Source organism: Chiloscyllium punctatum, chromosome 5 (genome assembly GCF_047496795.1).
Source record: "Chiloscyllium punctatum isolate Juve2018m chromosome 5, sChiPun1.3, whole genome shotgun sequence".
Classification (NCBI taxonomy): Eukaryota; Metazoa; Chordata; class Chondrichthyes; order Orectolobiformes; family Hemiscylliidae; genus Chiloscyllium; species Chiloscyllium punctatum.
Window position 1 is genome coordinate 32,531,007 of NC_092743.1, and position 17,024 is coordinate 32,548,030.

The 17,024-nt window shown below is 41.3% G+C and overlaps 1 protein-coding gene across 2 annotated transcripts in view; it reads right to left on the minus strand.

The window, feature by feature from the left end:
- The window catches only part of phf20l1 (PHD finger protein 20 like 1), a 123,058-nt gene extending 107,497 nt beyond the window's left edge, over positions 1-15,561 (minus strand). For both annotated transcript variants that reach the window (XM_072570006.1, XM_072570005.1), the window contains exons 1-5: positions 15,341-15,561; positions 11,452-11,542; positions 6,940-7,063; positions 1,972-2,143; positions 923-1,007 (exon numbers count right to left, since the gene is read on the minus strand). In XM_072570006.1, the coding sequence (XP_072426107.1) occupies positions 923-1,007; positions 1,972-2,143; positions 6,940-7,022 (340 nt within the window). In that variant the 5' untranslated portion in view covers positions 7,023-7,063; positions 11,452-11,542; positions 15,341-15,561. The remainder of the gene's footprint in view (positions 1-922; positions 1,008-1,971; positions 2,144-6,939; positions 7,064-11,451; positions 11,543-15,340) is intronic.
- Between the last annotated feature and the right edge of the window lie 1,463 nt (positions 15,562-17,024).

The following is a 17,024-nucleotide window of genomic DNA, read 5'->3' on the forward strand; positions in this document are numbered from 1 at the left end:
TGGGGGAGATGGATTCTTAAAAAGGTAAGGTCCCAGGTTAAGTTGGGTGGTGGCTGACAGAGGTATGGCTTGCTGCAGAGAAAAGTAGCAGAGTCTGCAGGCGTTCAATTTGAGATAACATAGATTAGAGCCATACTTGAAACAGTGGAAAGTGGAGAGGAAAAAAGAACTAACGGCTTTGCAGGGACCAAGGGCATTATAGTAAAGGAAAGCAACAGATTCAAGGCACTTTAACAAATAGAGAACTGAAGGCCTTGCATCTGGGGGTATGAAAATGAATTGTATGCTACCTAGGGTGTGGTTCAAAAGCAATTGGAGTGGAGAGGGGCAAGAATCCTGCCATTCACACCTTTTCTGGACAGCTTTCATTTCTTCACTTGCCACATTATGAATGCCTTTATTCTTGCACTATTAAACACATCGTATTTTTCCTACCCACTTTCTTGAAATTATATTTTTAATTTGTCCCAGAACTGAAAGGTAACCAACTGTAACCTAAACAGTTTCTCTATTCAGTTGCTGCTAACTATAATAAGCATTCCCACCATTTTCTGTAAAAATAAAACTGAGCTGATGAGTCGATTGTCTTCTGGCATTGCAGCAATCGGAGAATACTTCACTGATGTATGAGCCTATATCACAGACCAAAGCATCATTATTGGGGCTTGACTTTTAATTTTCCAGTAGAGAGTGAGACAGCTGCCAACTGAGTCAAACTAATAATAGAATTGGAAGAAAAAGTTATACCTGAACCTCCCATGTAAAATGCAAATCAGCATCTTGCAAGAAAGGAATGCTACTGAGCAGGTTACTAACATTTATATGCTTGTGGAGAATGGTAACTTGGACCCATACTTCAGCAAGAGCCAACACCTGCTGTAGAGGGAGAGGAAATCAAGGAAAACAAACTTCTTATACTTGCCCTCCTCATTAATGTCTTCAATCTTCGCAGGATAGTAGCGACAATCCGTCCAGCGGGCAAGAACTTCATCTCCAGTTTTGAAGTCCTGCACAGAAACAACATTTCTCCCTCAACTCAGAAATTTATGAGTTAATTTGAAACTTAATCCAAAAAAGAAAATTAGTTAACATTTGTAATGTATTTTTCTCAAAAAGAAATAACTACTAGAGTTATGGTAACATTTTCCAGACTTTGCCATATCATACCATATTTTCAAATGCTCCTAAATCTTTTCTGTTTCTAATCTACATCAGATGATGCTTATTTAATATCATACAACATTGCCTTCGTTAATCAGACCACTCCCTAGTTTAAAAGATAGGCAGAAGGAGCAACCCACAAACTAAAAAAAATAAGACGCTTTGGTAGGGAAAAGCAGGCACACACTACACCTAATTTCCCCAAACCAAACAAGAGAGGAAGGGAAGGGGACACATGCAGGGTGGGGAGAGCAGGGCAGGGCAGAGCAGAGGAACATTGGTGGGGAAGAGAAGGTGGAAGAGACAGGTTGGGGTGGTAGAGGGGTGGGAGAGAGACCTAAGGTAGTGGAGGAGAGGGAGAGTCAGAGAGGGGAGGACATGAGAGAGAGACAGCAGAGAGGTTGATGTGGTGAAAGATAGATTAAAGGGGAACGGGTGAAGACAGAGCGTCTAAGATTATTTTACACCCTCTCTTTCAGAGTGAAATCCATTTCCTCATACCTCCCCATTAAATGAAATGGAGGGAAGGAACACAACACTTGGGAATATCTTTTAAAGATGTGTTCACGTCTCTGGCCATCAGTAGAGAGTTCCATTGTATGGCATTTCCAGGTCTTTTTTTTTGTTGACCTGTACATGTAGCACCAAGCCACTTGGAGTACAGCACAGGAAGAAATGGGAAGAAGCTACTTCCAAGAAAATTAAAGTAACAAGCTGCACTAAGAGCTCTTTCCCCCAAAATGTTAATAACAAAAAGTACTTTTGGAAGAGTTTCTGGCAAATACTGCCAGTCTAAAAATCTTCACTTACTGTAATCTCTTCATCATCTTTGAGTACATCTTTTCGTACTGACTGTCCCTCCAGTGGTCGTAGGCGATGACTATCCCAGTAAATCCATTCATCATACCGATGGCTCCATCTCTCAAAGTGGATCAGCATTTTCCCCTCCTCATAGTCAATCTTTTCAATTCGTGATGTATACCTCCAAATGAGAGAAAAAGGAAAGTGATGACAATAATTCATTAAACATGAATTGAGCCAATACAATACTGATTTATTTAATAATCTATTTCCAATATATATTATAGTTCTAAACTGGAGAGAAGATGGTGACATAGTGGCATTGTCACTGGATAAGTAATCCAGTGATGGCAGTTTGTTCAATTTGAATCTGGATTTCTGGATTGTTAGTTCAGCAATAATCAACTAAAACTGAAGTAATACCTAACTATGGAATTGAAAGCCAGTCTCAGTAACATTGACCATGAAAAGTTTGTTGTCATAAAAACCGTTCTGATTCACTACTGTCCTTGAGGGAATTGATTCTTTAGAATGCCTGGCCTATATGTGACTGCAGACGTACAGTAATGCAGCTGATACTTCGCTGCCCTCTGAAACAGCCTATCAAATCACTTTGTTCAAGAACAGCTCAGGATGGCAACAAGTGCCAGAGGCACCCACATCACAAAGAATATTTTTTTGAAAATCACAAGTTAACCATATACCTTTGAATCAAACACCATCAACAGACTAATGTGTAAATGCATCAATTAGGAGTAATACTGTATGTGGTCAGATTGACTGCTTTGCCATATCAAGTTAGTGTCAGTATTGACCTAATTGAGCTGTACTAAGAATTAGTAAACTTACAGTATACATATTAGTCATAGGTATAGAAGTCTACAACACAGGAAAAAGCCCTTTAGCCCATCAAGTCTGTGACAGTCAAAAATAACCACCCAACTATTCTAATCCCATTTTCCAGATCTTGGCCATAGTCTTGTAGGCCTCTGCATCACGTGTGAATATCAAAATAAGTCTTAAATGTTGAGGGTTTCTGCCTCTATCATCCTTATAAGGCAGCAAGTTTCAGATTTTCATCATCCTCAGTGAAAAACATTTTCCTCACATCCCCTCTAAATACCCTCTCCCTTACCCTAAATCTACGCTTCCACTCATTGATTCCTCTACCAGGTGAAAAAGTCCCTCTTGACCATGCCACTAAGTTTTATACATCTCAAATCATTTCCTCAGTCTCATCTACTCCAGGAACAACCAGTCTATCCAATCTCTTCATAATTAATACTTTCCAGTCCAAGCTACATCCTGGTAAAGGTCCTCTGGCACCCTTTCCAGTGTAATCACATCCCTCCTATAACATGGATTCAGGATGGCACAGAACAGTCTCACATGACATAACCAATGTTATATACAGTTCCAACATAACCTACCTGCTCTTAAACTCTATGACTCAGTTAATAAAGGCAAATATCCCAAATGCTCTCTTAACCACCTTATCTATCCATTCAGCTATCCGAAGGGATCAGTGGACATGTATAACAAGGTTCATCTGATGCTCAATGCTTCATAGGGTAGCAGCATCTATTAAGTATTCCCTTTCCCTGTTTGTCTGTCTAAATGGACTGTCTCACACTTAGAGATGGAATTCCAGTTGCCACTGATCAGCCACTCTGACCAATCCATCCTGTATTAGAAGGCTATCCTCATTATTTAATGCCCCTCCAACTTTTATAGTTAAACAGCCCGTTAAATATTGCCGTGGTCTCCACACATAAATAATGAGTACTCCAAAAATCCACCAACATGAAGTCAGTCCCTTTCAAAAAAAAACACGAAATGCCTCAGACCGTACATTATTTCCTCAGCATCTTTAAAAGCACTACAATCAAAACCGTTATCGCATACTTACAGACAACACAGAAATTTGTGACTGGACATCACTGGAGATTGCTGGGAATGAGGAGCTACATTCCCTCAATTTTTTTGCCTTTTTACGCAGCTGCACAGACCTTTGATCTGCACAGACATCAGAATAAATCCCCACTTCTGACCAATGAAGCAGCTGATTATTATGCCCAGGGCACTGCACTGGGGAACTCGAACAGAGACGTCATGAGACAATCGTCTTCCAAAAACCTCAACCACCTTCCTTTGTGCTAAGTACAACAGCAACCAGTAAAGATTCCTCAGCAATTCTAAGCTACACTGCCGAGTCCCTGTATGCCGAGAGCAGCTGCATGAGAGGTTTGAGGCAGCATAGTTCTTCACTCTTGGCAATTTCTAGTAACTTCAGGTTTTCTTTAGTTCTTTGATGCTACAGTCAGGCAAATATGACCATAATGTTAAAGATAGTCACTCTCACCTCACCTCTTTGGAACAAGGCTTTAATGAAGTCTGGAGCTGAGTGGCCCTGATGAAACTTGAACTGAGCAGTGACCCAGCTATTACCGAGCAAGATCCACTTAATAGCATTTTCAACAATCTCTTCCATTATTCTGTTGATGATTAAGAGTACTGTTGGGGCAGTAATTGACTGGGTCAAATTTGTCCTTTTGTAAACTGGACATGGCTGCACACTTTTCACATTACTGGATCCATGCCAATAATATAGCAATACTAGAACAGTTTAACCAGGGCACAGCTAGTTCCAGAGCACAAATCTTCAGTACTGTGAAAGTTCTCAGTGGGCACAGCTTTCCCAGTACAGATCGTTCTGCTATAACACACATTTCGTTAACACAAACTCACTAACTCGATTGATGAATTGGGGACACAGATTCTAAACAGCAAATTTTTAAAATGTTAGTGGCTATAACGCGATTGCATTTCCAACACTTTAAACTCTATTTCTAAAGTATTGCTACTTCTAAAGGACGATTTTTCTATAATGCAGGGTTGCACAAGAACAACTTGCATCCAATGTCTTCAGCCAATTCCTGATGGCATGTGGATGGAATCATCTCCAAAACCAATGACTATCACTGTCTAGGCTCAGCCATGGGAGTACTATAATTCCAACTTACTCACCAAGTCACATAACATTAAAATTTGGATATATGTCATATCTTTGTTCCTGGATGAAATCCTGGAACCCACCACTTAACAACATGTGGGAGCATCCTCACAAAGAGGCTCATTATCACCTTCTCAAGGACAACCAGAGATAAGCAAAAAATGACCATCTTGTAATACCAAAGATGTTTGAATTTATGAGGCAAACAGCTGGCAAGTACTTCAGCTTGGTCTTGCTTCTAACTTTCATGAATTATCAACTTACTCATCGTTCTCAAATTGATGAAGTACAGTATGATCTCTGTACTAATGTCATTAGACACTGATTCTCAAAGGACATAAGCCACATGCTTGACTGCAGTTCATTGATTTTGTATGCTCAAACAGTAAGAGTGCACATGCTGTTTCTTATCCAAGGCATAGGTAGGAGGAATTTAGTTCTGTAAATATTTTTTACCTGTTAATCCAAGTGAGGGAAATTGGCACTAGAGAATAGTATCCTTTTCATTTTGAATGTTGCATGTCAACCTCAGCATATGATGAACAGTTAATCTTCCCTCCATGGTAAAGGTCAGAAGTGGGGATGATTGCTGATGACTGCACAATGTTCAACATCATTAGTCGCCCTTTAGGCACTGAAGCAGTCTATATCCATATGGAACAAGATCTGGACAGCATCCAGGCCTGGGCTGATAAGTGGCAAGAAGCACTTGTGTTACACAAATATCAGACAATGACCACCTCCTACAAGAGAATCTAACTATCTCTATTTGACATTCAATTACACTGCCATGACTGAGTGCCTAACTATCAATACCCTGGGGGTTACAATTTACCAGAATCAAACTGGATCAGCCATATCTGTGTTGCAGCTAGAAGAGCAGATCAGAGGTTAGGAGTACCGCAATGAATAATTCACCTCACATCTCCAGAGTGCCCATCCACCTTTTACAGAAGCCAAACTCTCCACTATTCTGAATAACTACAGCTCCTATAATACTCAATTACTTTAATACCACCCAGGACAAAGCAGTCTGGTTGACTATAACCCCATCTGCCACGTTCAATTCACCACCGACATGCAGTGGCAGCTGCATGCAGCATTTACAAGATATATGGCACTCTCTTCCAAACTCACATCATCTACCTAGAAGGGAGGCAGCAGATGCACGGAAACACCACATCTGCAAGCTCCCCTCCAAGTCATCACATCAAGCCAAGAACATCCTGATGTTATGAATTCATTCACTGTTACTGGGTCAAAATCCCGAAACTTCCTTCCGGACAGCTCATGATTGTCCTTATACTCAAAGGACTGCAGCAATTAAAGATGACAGCTCACCTTCAAGAAAATTAGATTAGATTCCCTACAGTGTGGAAACAGGTCCTTTGGCCCAACCAGTCCACACCGACCCTCTGAAGAGTAACCCACCCAGACCCATTTCCTTTTGGCTAATGCACCTCGCACTATGGGCAATTCAACATGGCCAATTCACCTGACCTGCACATCTTTGGACTGTGGGAGGAAACCAGAGCACCTGGAGGAAACCCACGCAGACACTGGGAGAATGTACAAACTTCACACAGACAGCCACGTGAGGCTGGAATCAAACCTGGGACCCTGGTGCTGAGAGGCAGCAGTGCTACCACTGAGCCACCGCACAGAAGAGGACGACACTCTAGAGCATTTACAAATGGGCAAGAAACACTGGTTTAGCCAGCAAATCTCTCATACCTTTAAAAAATATTTGAAAAAACATTTACTCTGTTCTCCTAAGTCTCAACATCAAAACATGTTCTTAATGCAGTTTCTCACAACCCATCTCTTGGCCTTGAAGAATGAATACCAAACAGTGCAGAGAATCCAGAATCAAAAGGATCCTCACAGAGAGGAAAATTTCAATTCAGTTTTCTGGACTTGATTACATTGTTTTTCTTTCATAAAGTTCATATTTGGACACGTACCATTTTTGCAGATAATCCTGGGCCTCCAAACGAGCTCCCACCGCAAATACAATTCCTGGCCGACTTGGGGGATTTCTGCTCATTCTTATCTCTCCTCCTTTTATTAATCACCCTTTTCTGTTGCCTAAGAAAATCAAGAAAAAAAATTCATAAGTTCATTAGTTGATTTCCTTTTCCTTGAAACAGAGCTAAAGCTGATGAAAGCTGTGAATACTTGATGGCAGCTAGCATGATGTGAAAGGAAGGGAATGAGTTAGCAAGTAAAAGAGAGATGAACCATGAAAGTGCAACATGTGCAAATCACACATTACTAAACAAAGTGCATCACCCATGTGGGCAGGACTACATAATATCGAAAGTATGAGGATACTGTAGCAGTAATTGCTAATGGAAAGGGCAAAAAGACAGTTTATAAATAGACAGTTGCCAAGCCTTGGGGGAAAGGATTGGAACTGGTGATCAAAATCCTGACCAAAAATGTGCAATAAACGAAATGGTGACAAGTTTCAGGAAGAATTTTCAGACAGCGAGACAAAGACTTTACCAAAGGTCAGGTGAGACAAGTGAAAAACTCAAAATGTTAACAGGCTACAGTGGATGGGCAGAAGGGAATTATAAGGCTTAAGGAATGACAGCTGTGAAGTAGATAGAAGAAGGAATCTAAATGAACTGAACTCGGCACACAGGCAAGAGAAAGTCAGCAGAGCGAGGAAGTGAGTGAGTAAGAGACAGACTGAGTGGCCATGCCCTTATAATGTAATGTCCTAAGCTGTGTTGTTACTATGGTAATTTTCACTGCACCTCTTTCAACATCTAGATGTCCTTTCCAAAGTTTGTGCGTACAACCAGAGGACAATAGAGATGGTCTCCCAAGTTCATGTCAAACTGCTGCACAACTTTGACCTTTAAACTATACTCCCTGTATAACATTTTCTCTACAAAATATATAATAGTCGTCTAATTTATCACTAACCTTTGAAATTATTTTTTTCTACCCGTACAGTGGGTTAAGCCATATCTGAAAATGGACCCCTAAAACACATTTTTCTCTTTAAAAAAATTCATATATTCTCACGATTAAAAAAAACCCCATACCTATCTTTTTCAGCCCCAATGTGAATGGCCTCATAAATGACAACTCTGAATTCCATCTGCCAGTTTTGCCCAGTCACATCAACATCTTTATACAAGTTTCTGTTCCCATGTTATTCAACGTGTCACATTAAATTTGTTTCATCAACAAACTTTGATGTCACTCTTAATATCTCAGTCAGTCATTAGAAATAAATATTGTGGAAAGCAGAGAGGCCAGTTTAGATCCCAAAGGATTCAATAAGTCATTATGTCAGTACATAACCATCAACCATATTCAGTCACCAATCTGCTAACAAATTTCTGTCATATCAAATGGTAAGATCTAGCCACCCGTTTCATTTTTGTTATGTTCCCTGAGGTGGAACATTACCAAATGTCTTTGCAAAATCCACACCAAAAAAGTCAATAGACATTCCCTTTCCTACCATGTTGTGATCAGATCAGGAAATTCAACTCAGTTGGGTGGACAAGATTTATCTAATACAAATCAAAGCTGATTCTCTGATGAGTTCCTATTTGCTTCACAGTCATACAGCACAAAACAGACTCTTTAGTCCAACCTGTCCATGCCAAACATAATCCCAAAATAAACTAGTCCCACCTGCTTGTTCCTGGCCAAACCCCTGCCAACTTTTCCTATTCACATATTTATTCAAAACTCTTTAAAATGTTTTAATATACCCATATCCACCACTTTTTGTCCAATTTGTAATTTCTAGGAATTCCCCCACAACAGATATATCTGGATGATCTCCAACAGCTTTTTTTTAAAAATACAGAGCATTTTACAACTTTAAAATGGCCCACAGTGCTTTATAGTCAATGAAGTACTTTTAATGCTGCTCTTTGTTCGCATGTAGAAAACACATCAGCTAATGTGTGCACTAAACATTCCCACAAAAAGGAACATGTTTGTAGCCAGGAAATTTGCTGGTTGAGACAAATCTTGGTCAGGACACCAAGACAAATTCTGCTGTTCCAAAGGTATAATTTAGATTGTGTGTTCAAGTCCCTGGAGTGCAACTTGAACCTACGACCTTCAAACATTGTTTCTGAACATTATATCAGTATATGTATCGCCAAATCTAAATTTAACATTTTTAGATTAGATTAGATTACTTACAGTGTGGAAACAGGCCCTTCGGCCCAACAAGTCCACACCGCCCCGCCGAAGCGCAACCCACCCATACCCCTACATCTACCCCTTACCTAACACTACGGGCAATTTAGCATGGCCAATTCACCTGACCTGCACATCTTTGGACTGTGGGAGGAAACCGGAGCACCCGGAGGAAACCCACGCAGACACGGGGAGAACGTGCAAACTCCACACAGTCAGTCGCCTGAGGCGGGAATTGAACCCAGGTCTCTGGCGCTGTGAGGCAGCAGTGCTAACCACTGTGCCACCGTGCCGCCCAATATTATTTTCTAAATAATATTGTTCAAAGCAAAAGTTCTAAAATTTAAAATAATGCAAATGTGCAAGTTATTTACTCTTATTTTTGCATTGTTTAATACGGCAATTGAAAAAACAGGGAAATCCACAAAATAGTGGAATGGTTCTTGGTGTTAATCCTTCCTGCACTATTCCTGAATTTGCTTTCTGATGCTCTGTGGTTAAAGACAACTCTAAAAATCTGAACTTGCAGCATCGTGATAGTGAGACAGTTACAGAAGTGTTGGTTTCCTGATAACATTTGTCTCTATACCTTCCAGTTTATACCCCATAACAACTTACCTTAAATAAAGCGTAAATTGTAATATTTTCTGCCAATAGTGTCAAAGCAGCAAATTGATTACACACAAGATTAATAGAGGGTTTTTTGAGGGGGGCCATTCAACCCATGGCTGTTGTAGATAGTTAACAATGCATTAACATTGTCATATTCTTCCCCACAGTCCAGTATAGAGTCAGAGATGTACAGCATGAAAACAGACACTGCGGTCCAACCCGTCCATGCCAACCAGATATCCCAACCCAATATAGTCCCATCTGCCAGCACCTGGCCCATATCCCTCCAAACCCTTCCCATTCATATACCCATCCAAATGCCTCTTAAAATGTTGCAATTGTACCAGCCTCCACCACATCCTCTGGCAGCTCATTCCATACACGAACCACCCTCTGTGAGAAAAAGTTGCCCCTTAGGTCTCTTTTATATCTTTCCCCTCTCACCCTAAACCTGTGCCCTCTCGTTCTGGACTCCCTGACCCCAGGGAAAAGATTTTGCCTATTTATCCAATCCATGCCCCTCATAATTTTGTAAACCTCCATAAGGTCACACCTCAGCCTCCGACGCTCCAGGGAAAATAGCCCCAGCCTGTTCAGCCTCTCCCTGTAGCTCAGATCCTCCAACCCTGGCAACATCCTTGTAAATCTTTTCTGAACCCTTTCAAGTTTCACAACATCTTTCCAATAAGAAGGAGACCAGAACTGCACGCAATATTCCAACAGTGGCCTGACCAATGTCCTGTACTGCCGCAACATGACCTCCCAACTCCTGTACTCAATAGTCTGACCCATAAAGGAAAGCATACCAAACGCCTTCTTCACTATCCTATCTACCTGCGACTCCACTTACAAGGAGCTATGAACCTGCACTCCAAGATCTCTTTGTTCAGCAGCACTCCATAGGACCTGAGCATTATGTATATAAGTTATGCGAAGATTTGCTTTCCCAAAGTGCAGCACCTCTTATTTATCGGAATTAAACTCCATCTGCCACTTCTCAGCCCATTGGCCCATCTGGTCCAGATCCTGTTGTAATCGGAGGTAACCCTCTTCGCTGTCCACTACATCTCCAATTTTGGTGACATCTGCAAACTTACTTACTGTACTTCTTATGGTCGCATCCAAATCATTTATGTAAATGACAAAAAGTAGAGGGCCTAGCACCAATCCTTGTGGCACTCCACTGGTCACAGGCCTCCAGTCTGAAAAACAACCCTCCTCCACCACCACCTGTCTTCTACCTTTGAGCCAGTTCCGTATCCAAATGGCTAGTTCTCCCTGTATTCCATGAGATCAACCTTGCTTATCAGTCTCCCATGGGGAACCTTGTCGAACGTCTTACTGAAGTCCATATAGATCATATCTACTGCTCTGCCCTCAATCTTCTTTGTTACTTCTTCAAAAAACTCGATCAAGTAGTTTCCACGTTTTTCCAAGAATTCAGCAGTAAGGCAAAGTAAAAGAAGGGTGAAACGAAGAAAGCTTGAGAACAAAGGCAGAGCAAAAGCATCAGACACAGTGCAGGACACTAATAAAGGAAGAACCTGATCAACTATCTGTATTAAACACATTTGGGGAAGAATTTAGGAATGTCAATTAAGGAGCATTTCAAGACATAGGTGAACAAAATAACCATACTGAAGATTCCATGTCCTTTGAACAAATAAGATGGCCACTGTACTCACCAGTACCTCTATCTTCATTTCCTATTGAACAATATTTTTCTCCATCATACATCAATGCAGCAGCGAAAGTTGATTACATCGAAAGACATCCCTACAAAAGAATTGATTCGTTACAATGGGACTCCATACTTATCATTAATCAATTTATGAAGCATTAATATTTGTACTGCCCACAATAGTAATAATTTGCAGCAGTGTCGCAATTTCAACATAATACATCTGAATCATGCACACACTATTTCATCTGAGTTTTTCCATAACAGAAGTCATGAAACGCACAAGAAAGAAAGAATAGGACAAGCTATCAGATATACCCCACCAAAATGTGGTGGTGTTGTGGTAATGTCACTGGAATAGTAATCCAGAAAACCACACTAATCATTTCAGGACATGAGTTCAAGTCCCACTACAGCAACTGGGATATAATTCTTAGGATCTCTGGCATTAAAAGTCAATGTAATAAAACTATCACACTGTCATTTCTTCTCGGTAGGGGTTCAGCCATCCTTCCATGTTGTGAAATGGGTTGGCAAGACACTCAAATGTGCCAAACTGCTACAACAAAGTCAAAGTGGATGCATGTACACTGGTTTGACTGTATCGGTTCCAGAGTCTTTTCACACAGTTCACCACCACCACAAAGCAAATACGGCAACAGGTGCTGAAGAAAAAGTTCCTCAACTGCCTTAAAAAGAATCTTTCTACACTCAACAAGGGAGTGCCTTCTTTCAGTATTTACCCTGCTAAGACCCCATAAAATCTTGTTCTTCAATCATCTTCTCTTCTTTCAAACTCTAATGAGGAAGGCCATACCAGTCCAATCCTTTGTCATAAGGCACTCCACCATTTTAGGAGACAATCTCGTAAATATGCTGTGAAACACCAGTGTAAGTGTGGATATTTTAAATCAACTGTTCAGTCGTGCTATGAGAAACCTTTGGAGCAGATGGGACTTGAACAAAGTTTTCTGGTTCAGAGGCAAAGACACTACCACTGTTCTACAGGAACCGTCTTCCTAGTGTGGGCACATCTTTAAATAAGGGAGACCAAAGCTTCATGCAGTACAGTAGGAACTGTCTCACAAATATACTGTAAAGTTGCAGGAAATAAGACATTCTCCCATCTATCTCTTCTTCCCCCCCCACTCCCACATTGTACCCATCCTCTGCTAATACATCAATATTTAATTTGCCTAACTAATTACTGGCCATACCTATAAGCCACCACTGAATTATGTGTGAAATACGCTAGACTGTAGCCAAGGACAGAGATGAAGAAGAAAGCCTAATATACAAGATAAGAGTGATTAAAACAAAAACCCACAAAATAGGTGATGATGCAAAGCAAAAGAGTATCACACAGTAAAAAAATAAAGATGGGTCTAGACCAAGGGTAAGCGAGGATAGCAAAGCAACTGCCATCTAGAAAAACCAAGTTCAAGATTATGATCTGATCATTGTTGAATTTAATACTTGCCCAATTAAAAGATGGAGTATTTTTCTTAATTATACATCAGGTTTAGGACTTCTGTGGTGCAGTTGGTAGCAGAGTTATCTTTGCACCAGAGGGCCTGGGTTAAAATTCCACCCACCCCATACATGGGTAACATGCCCAAATAGGTTGATTAAAAATATCTAAAATCAACAACATAATTTGCTGATCCCTGTGTGACTAACTGCACATAAAGAAAACGGTGTTTAGGGCTCTTGGTCCAGGTTCAAGCTCCTGTGACATACATCAAAACATGTGCAAACAAGTTGATTAAAACAACTGATTCAGACTTAGGGTTCTTGGGCGTAGTGAAAGTGTTCCTACCTATGAACCAGAACGTTGGGGATTCAAGTCCCACCTGCTCCAACTGTTTAGCATAAAATGTCCAAGACATCATGCTTAACTGGAACAACAAGAGACCGAGGACAGAGATTAGATTGGGAGTAAGATGGACTGTATTTCACAATACAGAATAAGTAATGTTGTAGTGCAGAGGCATGCACGTGTTGCCAAAGTCTTTCCCAGACCACGGAGCTGCTCTCTCTCATTAGAGAGGTCTGACAGGTGATGATTTAACATGAGGGTCACCATACCTCAGACGAGGGGGCAGTTATGTCCCAAGGGTGCAGAAAACAACCCATTTTACCACTGTCGAGGGAAATTACAACAGCAGTTCCAAAGAAAATCTTTTCTGTCTCATCTTGTAAATAAGTCATCCATTTCTTTCAGATCAGGAAAGTCCCAGGTTCCACCCTTGTTCTTGAACAAATAGTTGATGGTTAAGTTTTAGCAGTGGCGTTACATTTGGCTTCCATGCTCTTCAACCACAAGAACATTAATGGATTTGCTGTGATGCTTTGTTTCTTGTTGCCCTCCCTTTTCTGGGACTGACCGTCCAGATTTAAACTTGAAAAAATACCCATTAATGAAATTATCAGACATTTATGGAAGTGTGCAGAAAACAGTTTCAAGATATAATCACACAGATGCATCGCAGGAAAATAACCAACCACACATACCAATTCACTCTTTATCATATCTATATGCTTTAACAGATGCCAACACAGTTACATTATGAATGAAGTGAGACAAGCAACTCACTTCTGAACTCTTGCTGCAACATCATACTGCACTCAAACATTAAATGTTTTTGTCTCTCCACAGATACTCCGAGACTTGCTGGCTTTCTCTAGCCTTGTTTTTATTCAATTTAGCTCATTTAAAAAAAAAAGAGTCCACAAAGAGTTCTTTAAAAACCCATTTAACTATGCATTTATTGCCCCAATTTATGTACATCTGTATTAGTAAAAGCCTTGTGCTTTTGGTGTGGGAATATTAGCCAGAGAGTCAAACATACATAAGATGTCACATTTGTAAAGTGTCAAAGTGGTAAAAACCCTTCTGGCTCATTTAAATATAAGCATAGAGTTATAGAGAAGCACAGCAGGAAACTGACCCTTCGGTCCAACCCGTCCATGCCAACCAGATATCCCAACCCAATCTAGTCTCACCTGCCAGGACCCGGTCCATATCCCTCCAAACCCTTCCTATTTATATACCCATTCAAATGCCTTTTAAATGTTGCAATTGTACCACTTCCTTTGGCAGTTCATTCCATACACTATATATTAAATTACACATTTAACACTAAAGCAATACGTTGGTGGCAGAATTATTCTGTTGACTCATTTTTCCTTGCATATTAAGGCCCAGTTGTGCAGCTCACCACCAACCACATACTCGGCACGTGAAATCACAACCCATCAGAAAGCACTGTATCGGCCAACTCTGTGTAGCCAATGACAGAGTGAATTCAATTCCATGAGAGATCTGTTGGCAGAGCTACTCTTTTCTTTTACATTAAATATGTATATAAAAACATGTGTTAATGTTTCTTTTCAATTTTCAGGATATCCATTATTGACTATTAGCTTTCCCTCAAAATTTTTTGTCCACTTTTTTTGCATTAACATATTTTTGCATTATTGGCACTTTTGGAATACATACTATATCAATATTCACTAAAGTCAAGTACCTTGCACAATTTAAAATGTACATACAATTAGTATTTCAGACTTATGCTGCATTCGTGGGAGCAGCCAAATGCTCCCCACTGTAATGCACATAAAATCTCGTTTTATGATTGACACAAACGTGATAAAATCCTTATGATTTTGAGCACAGACTTATATTGGTCAACATATTCTGCACATGACAGGTCGCACAATCATCTAATGGTTGCTTGTTAAAACGTATCTCATTTCTGTGAAGGTAGAACCGTGAGTCAAGCTGGGGGGGGTGGGGGGGGTCGAGTTGTGTCCCCCCACTTCTCCCACTCAAGAGGCTGGAGTCAGGCTGCGTGAGGCCCAGCCTTCCTTCCCTCCCTCACCCACCTTACCTTCCCTCCCTCATATTCCGCTCGGCTTCTCCTGCTCACACAGCTCCCGGGACCGAGGCCCAAGCACCGCTCCTGACCGCCTCCGAACTGGGTTTTCTGACACTCGGAGCGAGGCCTGGCGATGGCTGCAACAGCCCATAAACCGCGCCACTGCCGCCGAGGCTCCTGTTGCTGCTGCTGCTGCTGCTGCTGTTACCGTCCCCTCCCCCTCTCCTCAGGTCCTCGCCGCTGCCGCCCCGACTCCCTTTTTTTTCCTCTCTTCCTCCTTTCAAAACACCGCGACGTCAACACTGACGCACTACGTACTACGTACGCCCGGGCGTGACGTCAGCGCACACGCCCCGCGCCCCTGTCCGTCTGGTGGGGCGGGGCCTGGTTGGGGGCGGAGACATCTTGGTTCAGGAGAGGCTGCTGATGACGGGTCATTGACCTGGACTGTCAATGCCTCCCAGAGGGAGGGGCGTCGGTCAGCTCAGTTCTCTGGACGGCTACTTTGCAATGCAAAGATGTGCAGATCAGGTGAATTGTCATTGCTAAATTGCCTATAGTATTAGGTCCATTAGTCTGTGGTAAATGTAGGGGAATGGGTCTGGGTGGGTTACTGTTTGCAGGGTTGGTATGGAATGGTTGGGCCAGATGTCCTGTTTCCACACTATAGGGAATCTAATCTAAGTGATGCTAACAGCAGAGGATCAATTTCTGCACTTTCCCATTAAGGCCTCTCTCCTACTTAGCCTTTGCCCTCACCAGAGGTGCAGTGACCTTCAGGTTAAAGCACCACCAGTCATCTCTCTCTAACAAGAGAACAGCCCCTCTGGTTTGCTAATGCCAATTGTGACTTTTTTTTCTGTACAACCCTGCCTGTTCAGTCACGTAGCATGCTGCAGGAGCAATCCCAGCCATTCTTCTGTTTTCTGCTGAGGACTGGAACTCACTGCCTAAAAGGTTGATAAAAGTGGGTACCACCCTCAGGAGATTTACGAATAATTCCTAGTATTCTTTCTGATAAATATTTGCCATGACAAAGCTCTGAGCAGAGAGTTTGTTTTGGAAATCTAGTGTCAGGTACACAATCAATGAAGCCCACCCAACATAACTGATTAGAAATGGCCAGTGCCTCGATGCTGAGCACATTGGTCTTGATGTTGGAGAATCTAACTTAGCATTGAATTGACAGGATTTTGCAGAAGCATAACTCACAGTATTTCTCCAAGGAATTGAGGCATACAGTGCTGGAAGTCCAACACTGCTGTTCTGTAACCATGGACTTGGTACCAGACTTGAGATCTTTGGCATCGCCCACTCTGTTCAGACAAGGAAGTTGAGTTCATGTCATATTAAAGTGTTTCTTTGCCATATTTTTATATTTTGCTAGAGATTCTGTCTATGGCAGTAGTCTTACTGGTTCTTGGCTGTTGAAGCAGCATTTTCAACTCATGTCAGGCTGGAATTGTGCTGAGATGAGCTTTTTTATTTCAAGATATACTTTATTCATAAAAATCATTTTGTATATATGAATTGTCACAAATGCAGTTTGGTTCTGTACAATAGCACATCAAGTAAAGAAATAAACAGACATTTGAGTTTGGCTCCATCTCAACAAACCAAAGGCATCTCTTAGACATGTAAGACTATATTTACATGAATTAAGGCACTCGAAGGATCCAATAACTGAACGGACCCC